The sequence below is a fragment of the Ovis aries genome, chromosome 24 (assembly GCF_016772045.2).
Source record: "Ovis aries strain OAR_USU_Benz2616 breed Rambouillet chromosome 24, ARS-UI_Ramb_v3.0, whole genome shotgun sequence".
Classification (NCBI taxonomy): Eukaryota; Metazoa; Chordata; class Mammalia; order Artiodactyla; family Bovidae; genus Ovis; species Ovis aries.
In genome coordinates, this window is record NC_056077.1 from 20,550,974 (window position 1) to 20,563,876 (window position 12,903).

Here is a 12,903-nt window from a genome sequence, read left to right on the forward strand (position 1 = left end):
TGAGCAGACTGGAACTGGTGGGGCTTGGAGGAGTCAGAGCCTTAAACACCAATAAAGAGAAGTGAGTTAAACACCGAATTCAAATAGCTAGGGAAATAAGAACAGAGAAGGAAATACTTAAAAATTAACGAGGTAAAAATGTAAATTAAAATATACCAATAGCTATCAATGAAGGAAAATGGCACAAGCTTGTATAGACAATGAGATGGGAAAAGTTTAGAGGAATTAGATGATTTATAACTAAAACATAAATTACTAAAAGTGGTTGGAAAGAAATTGCAACAGAGCAATTACTAGAGAAGAAAAGGGCCAGGGATTATCACAGTTGAATTATATAAAACCTTTATGATGTAACAGCGTGTGATGGTCCCCCAGATGCTTATCAAAGCATTGATCTTACAGTCTGACAAAGACAGCATAGTAATAAAAAGGATAAGTAGTAGTACCATGTAAAGAATTAAGTCAGCCGTGCCTGTGCGAGGGCTTCCTTAATGGCCCAGTTGGTAAAGGATCTGCCTGCAACGCAGGAGACTCTGGTTTGATTCCTGGGTTGGGAAGATCCCTTGGAGAAGAGATAGGCTACTCACTCCAGTATTCTTGGGCTTCCCTTGTGGCTCAGCTGGTAAAGAATGCCCCGCAGTGCAGGAGACCTGGGTTCGATCCCTGGGTTGGGAAGATCCCCTGGAGAAGGGAAAGGCTACCCACTCCAGTATTCTGGCCTGGAGAATTCCATGGACTATATCACAAAGAGTTGGACACGACAGTGACTTTCAGCTTTTCATGTCTATGCAAGGGTGATGGCAGGGCATTTCCTCTGAGATCAGGAACAAGGTAAGGATGCCTACCATAATTACTTCTGTTTAGCATAGTGTTGGAAGTACTAGCTAGAGCAATCAGGCAAGAAAAAAACTGGAAAGGAAGTAATATGTTTGCAGATGATATGATCTTATATGTAGAAAATGAAACATTTCACAAAGTTTGGATGAGTTAAGCAAAGTAGCAGAATACAAAGTCACAAAAATCAGTTGCATTTCTACATACTAACAATAAAAAGGAAATAAAAACAATTCCATTTACTAAGGCATCAAAAAAAAAAAAATCGTAGTGATTGACCAAGGAAGTGGAAGGTTTTTATAATGAAAACCATAAAACATTGCCAGATGAAATTAAGACAAATGGAAACACATCTTTTGTTCAGGGATTGGAAGAGTCAATATTACCCAAAGTGATCTACAGATTCAATGCAATTACTATCAAAATCCCAATGATGTTTTTTGCAGAAATAGAAAAACCCATCCTAAAATTAATAAGGAATCTCAAAGGACACCAACCAAACAGTCAAAACAATCCTGAAAACAAAACACTTGGAGGACTCAAAATTGATTTCAAAACTTAACTACCAAAGATACAGTGATTTTAAAGACAAATAGACCAATGGAACAGAGCCCTGAAATAAACACTCATATATTGTCAAATAGAAAAGGACAGTCTTCAATAAATGGAGCTGGGAAAACAAGATAGTCTTATGCTAAACAACAAATTTGGACCCTAAAGTAGCACCAGAAAAAATGGAGCAAGACCTAAAAAAAAAACCCAACTTTTAGAACTAGTGTTACTTGGAGAAGGAAATGGCAACCCATTGCACTATTCTTGCCTGAAAAATTCCATGGACAGAGGAGCCTGGTAGCTTATAGTCCAAAGGGTCACAAAGAGTTGGACACAACTGTGTCTATGCATATGGTATTACTACATTGGACTTGGCAATCATTTCTTGGTACATCAGGGAAGGCACAGGTAACGGGGAAATAGACAAATTGGACTTGGTGAAAATTTAAACATTTCATGCATCATAAGACACTCAACAGAGTAAAAAGACATCCCACAGGAGAAAATACTTATCTTATCATCTAATGTGGGATTAATATCCAGATTGTATAGAGAACTAAAACTCAAAATAACCCAGTTCAAAAATGGGCAAGGAACTGGAACAGACATTTATTCAAAGCATCAAGTGCTGGAGTGGTGCAGGACAGGGGTCTCTTATGGTGGTCCCAGCAGGCAGGCCAGAGCCCCAGGTGGTCTTCAATCTGCAGCCTCCACACTGTACTGGAAGCAAGCAAGTCTGTGCCATTCAGGAGCAGAGTACTGGTTACTTACAGCCCTCTAGTAAGACGCAACCATTTTCAAATCCCCTAATGGGGCTTATCTTGGTGTTGGGCCCCAGGGCTGGGGTGTCTAATATGTGGCTTGAACCCTTTACTGCCCAGGGTGGACCCCTGGCTTGCCCTGTGACACCCCCTCTTCTGGGTCACCCACTGGGGTTGCAGGTTCAGACCGTATCACTTTTCTCTTCTCATAAGACTATATGGTTCTTTTTTACTGCCTGGTTCTGGGAGAGCCACACTGCTAGTCTTCAGATCATTCTCAGAACTATATGGAGTTGCAGGCTTGTTGTTTTAAAGAGTTTTATTTATATTTATTTATGGCTATGCTGGGTCTTTGTTGTTGCCGGGGCTTCTCTCTAGTTGTGGTGCACAGGCCTCTCTTGTCATGCAGCACAGATTTTAGGGTGCCTGGGCTTCAGTAAGGCACTTGGGCTCAGCAGTTGGCACACAGGCTTAGTTGCTCCTTGGCACATGGGATCTTCCTGGATCAGGGATCGAAACTGTGTCTCCTGCATTGGTAAGCTGATTCTTTACCACTCAGTCACCAGGGAAGCCCATGTAGTTGTAGTTGTGAGTTTGTTGGGGGAGGTGAGCCCAGGGTCCTACAGCACCATTTTGATCCTGCCTCCCAGAGTTACTGTATAATGGGTAGAGTTTCACTCTTGTTCTTTTTTTCAATGGCTGTGCTGGGTCTTTATTGCTGCACATGGGCTTTCCCTAGTTACAGCAAGCAGGGGCACTCTCTAGCTGTGGTACACGGGCTCCCTATTGTGGTGGCTTCTCCTGTTGTGGAACACGGGCTCTAGGCACACGGGCCCAGCAGTTGTGGCATGTGGGCTCGAGGGCGCAGGTTTCAGTAGCTGTGACACTGGCTTAGCTGCCCGAGGCATGTGGGATCTCCCTGGACATGGATTGAACCCATATCACCTGCAGTGGCAGATGGATTCTTAACCCCTGGACCACCGGGGAAGTCTGAGTTTCAGTTTTAAAGAGTTAAGATTATGGGGCGGAATGGCGGTTGATGGTTGCACAGCAATGTGAATGTATTTAACACGTTTGAACTGTACACTTACAAGTGGTTCAGATATTAATTATGTGTATTTTTACCACAATAAAAAACCCAGAAAACTTGAAGTTCAGATAGTTCAAACTGTCAAGCACAAAAGGAAATTAAGTGTTTAAAGATTAATGTAACTACATGAAAATCTTATTTCGCAAAATTCCAGTAACAAGGTAAAAAGATAAATAGCATGTAATATCTAATTGCAAAAGTGAATTTCCTAAATACTAGAGCTCTTTAATAGGCAAAAGGCAATGCAAAAATGGCTTTGAACAGATTATAAGCTATTCAACCTTATTAATAAATGCAAAACTAAACAATAAGGAAAATACCATTTCTCCTCTATTAGTTTGGCAAAAGGGTCATAAAGTTTATTGGTATGGCAACAAGCACATGAAAAGAGGCTCAACATGGTAATTATTAGAGAAATGCAAATCAGAACTACAATAAGCTATCACCTCACACGGGTCAGAATGGCCATCATTAAAAAGCCTACAAATAAATGCTAGAGAGGGTGTGGAGAAAAGGGAACCTTCCTATATTGTTGGTGGGAATGTAAATTGGTGCGGTCACTATGGAGGTTCCACCAAAAACTAAAAAGAGCTGCCATATGATCCAGCAATCGCACTCCTGGGCATGTATCTGGAGAAGACGCTAACTTGTAAAGATCTGTGTACCCCTAGGTTCACTGCAACACTATTCATGATAGCCAACACATAAATGCCTATCAACAGATGAGTGGGTAAAGAAGGTGTGGTGCATATATATAAACAAAAGAATACTAGTCAGCCATGAGAGGCAAAAAGCAAAGGAGAAAAGGAAAGACATAAGCATCTGAATGCAGAGTTCCAAAGAATAGCAAGAAGAGATAAGAAAGCCTTCTTCAGCGATCAATGCAAAGAAATAGAGGAAAACAACAGAATGGGAAAGACTAGAGATCTCTTCAAGACAATTAGAGATACCAAGGGAACATTTCATGCAAAGATGGACTCAATAAAGGACAGAAATGGTCTGGACCTAACAGATGCAGAAGATATTAAGAAGAGTTGGCAAGAATACACGGAAGAACTGTACAAAAAAGATCTTCATGACCCAGATAATCATGATGATGTGATCACTATTCTAGACCCAGACATCTTGGAATGTGAAGTCAAGTGGGCCTTAGAAAGCATCACTACGAACAAAGCTAGTGGAGGTGATGGAATTCCAGTTGAGCTGTTTCAAATCCTGAAAGATGATGCTGTGAAAGTGCTGCACTCAACATGCCAGCAAATTTGGAAACCTCAGCAGTGGCCACAGGACTGGAAAAGGTCAGTTTTCATTCCAATTCCAAAGAAAGGCAATGCTAAAGAATGCTTAAACTACCGCACAATTGCACTCAGCTCAGTTCAGTTCAGTTCAGTCACTCAGTCATGTTCGACTCTTTGCAACCCCATGAATCGCAGCACGCCAGGCCTCCCTGTCCATCACCATCTCCTGGAGTTCACTCAGACTCACGTCCATCGAGTCCGTGATGCCATCCAGCCATCTCATCCTCGGTCATCCCCTTCTCCTCCTGCCCCCAATCCCTCCCAGCATCAGAGTCTTCTCCAATGACGTCAAGGCTGTATATTGTCACCCTGCTTATTTAACTTATATGTAGAGTACATCATGAGAAACGCTGGGTTGGAAGAAGCACAAGCTGGAATCAAGATTGCTGGGAGAAATATCAATAACCTCAGATATGCAGATGACACCACTGTTATGGCAGAAAGTGAAGAGGAGCTAAAAAGCCTCTTGATGAAAGTGAAAGAGGAGAGTGAAAAAGTTGGCTTAAAGCTCAACATTCAGAAAATGAAGATCATGGCATCCAGTCCCATCACTTCATGGGAAATAGATGGGGAAACAGTGGAAACAGTGACAGACTTTATTTTGGGGGGGCTTCAAAATCACTGCAGATGGTGACTGCAGCCATGAAATTAACAGACGCTTACTCCTGGGAAGAAAAGTTATGACCAACCTAGATAGTATATTCAAAACCAGAGACATTACTTTGCCGACTAAAGTCCGTCTAGTCAAGGCTATGGTTTTTCCTGTGGTCATGTATGGATGTGAGTTGGACAGTGAAGAAGGCTAAGCGCCGAAGAATTGATGCCTTTGAACTGTGGTGTTGGAGAAGACTCTTGAGAGTCCCTTGGACTGCAAGGAGATCCAAACAGTCCATTCTGAAGATCAACCCTGGGATTTCTTTGGAAGGAATGATGCTAAAGGTGAAGCTCCAGTACTCTGGCCACCTCACGCGAAGAGTTGACTCATTGGAAAAGACTCTGATGCTGGGAGGGATTGGGGGCAGGAGAAGGGGACGACCAAGGATGAGATGGCTGGATGGCATCACGGACTCAATGGATGTGAGTCTGAGCGAACTCCGGGAGTTGGTGATGGACAGGGAGGCCTGGCGTGCTGCGATTCATGGGGTTGCAAAGAGTCGGACACGACTGAGGGACTGAACTGATAAAATGAATGAAATAATGCTATTTGCAGCAACCTGGATGAATCCAGACCATGCTAAATGAACTAAGTCACAAAGAGAAAGACATGATATCACCATAATCTAAATCTAAAATATGACCCAAATGAACTTTCCTACGAAAAGATCCACAGACGCAGAGAACAGACTTGTGGTCGCCAAGGAGGCGGGGGTGGGGGAGGGAGGGCTTGATTAGGAGTTTGGTAGCAGATGTAAGCTATTATCTACAGAGTGCAGAGAGAGCAGGTCCTACTGTATAGCACAGGGAACCATGTTTAATATCCTGTAATAAACCATAATGGAAAAGAATATAAAAATATGTATGTGTATAACTGAATCACTTTGCTATACATGAGAAGCTAACACAACATTGTAAATCAACTACGCTTCAATAAATTAAAAAAAATACACGCTTTAAAGATGCATGGTTCAGTAAAAATGCAAGATACACTCACTTTAAACTATGGGGTGATATAAGCACATTCATGTACAGAATAGTTTGGAATGACATACCAATAAACTGGTAACTGGACAGGACAAGGATTGGGAGGTCAGAGGGTCAGGGAAGATGAGACAACTCACTTTATAAACTCCTTATACTGTTTGAAGAAAATCCAGCTTTGCCATTATGCAAAATTAGATTCAATGCTCATTTTAATGTGAACATTCTAAACTGTCTTTCCTATAACTGAATTATCAAATGTTTTAAGAGTCAACTAGCCAAATGCTATTAATTTAGAACCAAGTCTGACAATTCTAAAATAGTGAAAATCATAAAGCATACACATTTTTAAATCATACAGTAATTTTAATGAACATCAATATGAGCAGAATTTGTGCTACTACACAATCCCAAAGAACGGGAAGAATGGAAATGGAAAAAAAATCACTATCAATTCTTCCCAGATAGATTCTGTTGGAAGAAGAAAAGTAAGCAGTTGGTAATAACAGTGAAATGGCAAGATTGAAATAACAAGCAATTGATCCATTTGTTCATTTTCATAGGTAATTTTATTTGGTTTTTAGAAAAATATATACAATAAATGGAACCTCAGTTTTCTTAAATAGTTTTAAATTAAAAGTATGCAAGTGAGAGGACAAGTGTATTTCCACAGTCAGGACATCAACACTGTTTAATACAAAGTGGCAGATAGGCATTCTGCAGCAAGTCACAAACGTGTACAGGAATGGTAGGAAGTGAGTAGGAGCAGCTTGAGACCAGTGGGCTAGCCAGCTCAGACAACACAGTGGGGGTGAAAGTTCTATCTTGCCCCTTTAGTGTGAATTTAAGAAAAGAATGATTTGCCTATCCTAGCCACTACAGCTTCTGAGTACAAACGTTTGAATGCGGGGAGAAGGCCCTCCAGGGCTCTGCTAACAAGCTAACTGGGCCAGCCAGAGCCTGCCCTTTCCATTTGGTATTCAGCTGGACTGAGATGTATTAGGATTACCCGTCAGTCACAGTGCCACTGGTAGCAGATGTAATGAACTCAAAGGCTTGGAGTATTTGTAATGCCATTTGCTTTGGATGGGACCCCTGCTTTCTCCTGAACATTCTTCACGAATTCACAGTATCCAAGTGTTTGTGAAAGACCTTTTCATGTGGCAGCCGTCTGACTTCTACATAGTTTTGAGAAGTTAAGCAAGAAGGCAGCAGGAATTGCATTAGCTTCGTTTCAGCTCTGCCATTTCCCCTATATAATATACACTAGATTATATATACTATATACTACAGTTACTCCAGGCCTACTTCTCTAGGGGCACAGATCTTCCCTCCACTGGTTCTGGGGCTTTTCAAGGAACTGCAACCTAATCATCGTGCTAGCCAGAGGCCAGTCTGTCATGGGATTTCCAGAGGAGCTTAAACGAACTGGATTATACAACTGCCACCAGGAACCACCTTCCTTCCTCACTCCATGCATTTGCTAATACATAAGCAAAGCAATGAGGCCAACATCAGGAGCAACATCAGGCTTTGGGGTCGACACACACTTGTGTAAGTGGTAGAGAGAGGTAACAGGAAACAGGCCAGTTAGCCGTGGAGCTGGTGGTTCACTTAGGAATGAGAGGAAAGAGATCGGTATTTGGTTCTCTGTTCATCTATTTCCTGTTTCGTTTTCTTGATGCAACTAAAGATCTCCTTAAAAAGCGCTTTGTATTCTGGTGGCGTCGAGGTGGTGGGGGAGCTGATGGGCTCTGGGGTGACAGAGGCTGGGTCCCAGCTGAGGGTGCTGGGCTTGGGCTGGGCGCGCAGGGCAGCCAGGTCCTTGGCCGGAGCCCGGGAGGTCTGCACAGCCTTGTGGGACAGGCTGTCCTCCTCCTGCTGGCACTTCTTCAGCAGCTCCTCGTACTTCGCCTTCAGGGCGCTGTACTGTGTGTCCACCTCGTGCAGAAGGGAGATGCCCCTCTGCTTCACCGCCTGGGCCCGGCGGATGCAGGTCTCCTCGTGGCCCCTCACGATGTCGCTGCCCGCCAGGCTGCTCAGCACCGTCTCGCTGCTGCTGCGCTTGAGGGGCTTCCTGTGCGCTTCGGGCACGGTCAGGAGCATCTCGTCCAGCAGGCTCTGGCCGGGCTCTTTGAAAGGGACAAACAGAGAGTCCGGCACCAGCTTCTCCACCCCATCCACAAAAGGGTGCTCCGCCTGCAGCATCTGCCGCATCTCGGCCACCTCTGCCTCCAGCTCCAGCGCGCGGGCCCGGTAGGCGTCCGTGGCCCCCAGCTGCTGCTCCAGCTCGCTGTTTTCCTTCAGCACCAGCCCGTATTCCTCCTCCATGGTCACCCGCTTCTGCCGCTCCAGGCTCAGCTGGGCCTGCAGCATTGTCACTGTTTTCTTCAAATGCTCATTTTCTTCCTCATCGGGGCTTTGCTGACTTGGTAAGGAAGTGATCTTCTCGGCAAACACATGATCGTACACGAAGTGCCTGGGGGAAATATTGAAAGACTCTTACACAGGCCGACTGAGAAGGCAAAGAGGGAGGCTGATGATTTTTTTCCAACTACATATTTTTGAGGAGCTGTGATATGACTGATTTTTTGCCTATTCCACCCTAGAGCAGCGGCTAAAACGAATGTGTGAGGCTGACAACACATGGAGGAACACACATCTTGTGTAATTAATTTTTTTTTAAAACATTAAAAATGCTATAGAACATCCATTCCCAAAGACCAGTAGTATGACTGAGACTGTTCAAGGAGATCAGAACAGCCAGTGGTGCTCAATCTTGGCTGCAGATTAGAATCACCTGGGCAGTCCTAAAACATACTGACGCCTGGGTCCCACCCCCACAGATGCTGACCTAGCTGGTCTGCCACATGAACTAGAGGGTGTGTATTTTTTAAAGCTCTTCCTATGATTCATAATATGCAGCTAAGACTGAGAACCATTGCTGCGGTGATTTTAAACCAAGAACAGACAGACATCAGAATCACCTGAATAGCCTTTCACTCATACCTAGAGATTCTGATTAGGCCTGATGGCGATCTGAACAGTCAAGTTGAGGCCCACCAAATGCACGAGCTGGTCTCTCTCCTGGTCAGAGTCCTGGGCAACTTGTAACTGTACTTATTTGCTACCTGCCTCTTCCTGAGACTGAAAGCTCCATGAGGGCAGAAACTGTGTCTGTTTTGCTCACCACTCCTCACATCTGGCATAGCACCTGCCTTACCACAGGTGTTCAAGAAATAGTTCTTAAATGAAGATTCAATCTCCAAAGTCTAAATTGTAAAAGGCTTTTCTTCAGGAAAAAAAAAAAAAAAAAAAAAGCCTTCTGTTTGCCTGGATTTTGTTTTACTGAAATTTCAATTGGACTAAACAACAACAACAACAACAAAAACTATCACATGTATGTTTAAGTGGTTTTGTTCAAACCACTGGTGGTCTAATAGCCAAGCGGCATTTCCTAAAAGGGTACTTTTAATCTACTGGGATCCAGAATGTGCCAATGACACGAGATGTTCTCCTGCTTGCAAATGGAAGGTGGGCTCTTACTGGCGGAGGTCATACAGCTCTTTCAAAGACGAGAAGCTGGGGGCCGATTTCTCCTGGTCATGCCTCCCCTGGCTCCTTCTCCTTTGGCTGGATGATTTCAGCTCCTCCACTTGGCTCTGGAGGTGATCAATGTTCATTTGCAGGCATTCAATCGTTTCAGTCAGACTGTGAGGAACAGACAGAAGCCAATTGCAGCTTGTCATATTAAATTAAAGGCATAAGCAGTGAGGAGAGCTTAGTTGGCAACCACTCAAACTGGGCTTTTGTAATTGGAAAAGACTTCTATTTAATCTCTATTCTCCATAGAGAATTAAATTAAAGCTTACCCCACACTGACCTGAACCCACTACAGCCATGTTCTATTCTAGTTTATACTAAATGACTTCCCCTAGGGCTTCTTCAACAGATTCTAAAGAATTTACCTCAGAATCTTTTGCTGTGAGGCCTTGCTGTCAGCAACGAGCTTTTGATTTGTTTCTTCCAGTTCCCTCGCTGTGACGTCTAATTGCTCATAAACCTTTGCATGCTGTTCATTCATCTGCCGCAGAAGCTCCACCTGCTTGGTCAGATACTGGAAGAGATAATTGTGACCAGGTTACACATTAAACATGTGGGATACCTGCAGTATTCCAGGTATAATACAGAATGCATCCTGCAATTCACTTCAATTCTGACACCACCTGGAGTGATAAGGGCTCAGTTCCACAAAACTGCCCCCAATTCAGGTACCAGAGGTAAGTCCTAGGGACCACCCGTCCTTTCAACCAAACAACTATAAATTAGGGAATTCCCATGACCTCCTCTCACATTCAATAATCTGCTAAAACAACACACAGAGCTTGGGAAAGGGATTTACTTACAGTTTTATTCTCAGATGCACCACCCTCCCTGGAAACCTCTTGGTCTCCTTTTAGAGTTTTACTGAAGCTTCATGGCACAGGCATGATTAATTAAATCATGGGCCACTGGTGAACAAACTTGATTCCAGTCCCTGACCCCTCTGCAGAGGCTGGCAACGGGGCTGAAAGTTCTAACCCTCTAATCATGTGGTCGGCTCCTCTGGTGAGCAGTCTCATTCTATCATTCAGGAAATTCCGAGGGATTCAGGACATGGGGACAAAGGTCGAATATATAGTTTTCATTATACCACAATACCACAAGTTTATTTTACGAAATGAAGAACTTCAAATCTCAGTTAAACTACTTTTCTTAAAAGGAGCTGAGTACAGGCCGTCCTTTATATGTTTAGTTCCCCTAAAGCTCACCAATACAGTTTAGGCTGGTCTACTTTTATAAAGCACAAAACACACATAAAATTAATATTTGACAGGAAAATCTAGGCAAGATATGATAATCCCACAAGAGAAAACGCTTGGAACACATCATCAAAGTTTAAGCAAAAATATATTTTACAGAAATAAGGGAAGCCTAAGAGGGAGGATTTTAGATGATTTTTGCTGGAAAAATATTTGATTTCTTTCTTCTAGGTGAGATATTCTGGACAAAGAATAGGGAAAAAAATATTGACTTAACCAGAAAAAGATACTTTAACTTAATATTATTCAACAATATTTTTAATTCTGTGAGAATGTTGTCACCATAATCCTCCTTATTTGTGAGAAATCTGCCAGATTATTTATTTTGCTAAGGGTGCTTTCCAATTGGCTGAGGATAAAGGGGAATAATCACAATTTTAAAGCCTCACTGTCACGTTACCTTGATTCCCTACCCCCGCATCTCCCCGACTCCCCCCTGCCACTCGACTCCACTTGAAGACCATGAAACACTGTATCTATTCCATATGAAACAGTCATAATATTTCTCTGGGGGCACAACCAGAAAGAGGCAAAAGGTAAGTCTGAAGCATTACCAATGGCCAAATGGTAACAGACCAAAGACACAACTTCGAGCATCTTCAGACACATCTGTTAAGTATTTGCAAAGCTAATGGACTTCTTTCAAAGAACAGGCTACATGACTTTCAACGGGCTCTTTAGATGGCAGTGTGGCAGAGCTGAAAAAAGTATATGAGGTCTTATTTCAAATCTAGTTACACAGTTCAGTAGCAATGTGTTGAGAAAACACTTCATTCTCATACCTTTTCATACCCCTGAAACTCTTGGCTGAGAATGCTTGAGAAAATTCTTTGAATTTTAGGAAGACAACACACACTTTATACCATCCTCAGTGAGGGCTGGGCAAAACCCTGTAATCAAGATTTAATACTCTCATCAGAGAGTATGAGTCAAGATTACAGAAAGCCTCATGCAAGTTCAGGTGAAGGTTTGCTGTCAAATGAATTTGCTGCACTTGGGCCAAAAAAGCCCTTGTTTTTATAGAGCTTTTTGGGTTCAGAATTTAAAATGAATTGTGGATCAGTTAGTATCTACCTTGTAGGACTGAAGGGGCTTCCCTCATAGCTCAGCTGGTAAAGAATCCACCTGCAATGCCGGAGACCCTGGTTGATCCCTGGGTTGGGAAGATCCCCTGAAGAAGGGAAAGGCTACCCACTCCAGTATTCTGGCCTAGAGAATTCCATAGACTGTATAGTCCATGGAGTCTCAAAGAATCGACACAGCTGAGCGACTTTCACTTTGTAGGACTGAAAGTGTTAAGTGAGGGAATGAGCACAAGGCATAGCACCTGTGAAAGCCTGTTTACTCCACTCCCTCAATCCCCACCAGCCTCTCCTAGAGGTGTGCCCTTAATCCTTCCCTCTGGCTGGCAATGTCCTGGTGGGTTCCTGTCACTGACGGGAATGTGTTCAATCTCTTCAGAACACTGGAGTGGAAAAAAGAATATAGAAATGTGTTTAACAGCTGCAGACATTCTGCAGGCTATTTATATCAATTATAAGGTCTCAAGTAGAGCTTCCCATGTGGCTCAGCAATAAAAAGTTTGCCTGCAATGCATGAGATGTGGGAGACTTGGGTTTGATCCCTGGGTTGGGAAGATCCCCTGCAGAAGGAAATAGCAACCCACTCCAGTATCCTTGCCAAGAAAATTCCATGGAAAGAGGAGCCTGGCAGGTTATAGTCCATGAGGTCACAAAGAGTTGGACATGACTGAGAAAGGAAACTATGACAAACCTAGATAGCATATTAAAAAGCAGAGACATCACTTTGCCAACAAAGATCTGTATAGTCAATCTATGGTTTTTGTCCAGTAGTCCTGTACAGATGAA

General features: G+C 43.1%; 1 protein-coding gene across 1 annotated transcript in view; it reads right to left on the reverse strand.

Moving 5' to 3' along the window:
* Window positions 1-6,719: 6,719 nt before the first annotated feature.
* Window positions 6,720-12,903, reverse strand: part of CDR2 (cerebellar degeneration related protein 2) — a 28,292-nt gene continuing 22,108 nt past the window's right edge. The window contains exons 3-5 of the mRNA XM_027961452.3: window positions 10,142-10,290; window positions 9,720-9,884; window positions 6,720-8,652 (exon numbers count right to left, since the gene is read on the reverse strand). Coding sequence (XP_027817253.1) covers window positions 7,788-8,652; window positions 9,720-9,884; window positions 10,142-10,290 — 1,179 coding nt within the window. The 3' untranslated portion in view covers window positions 6,720-7,787. The remainder of the gene's footprint in view (window positions 8,653-9,719; window positions 9,885-10,141; window positions 10,291-12,903) is intronic.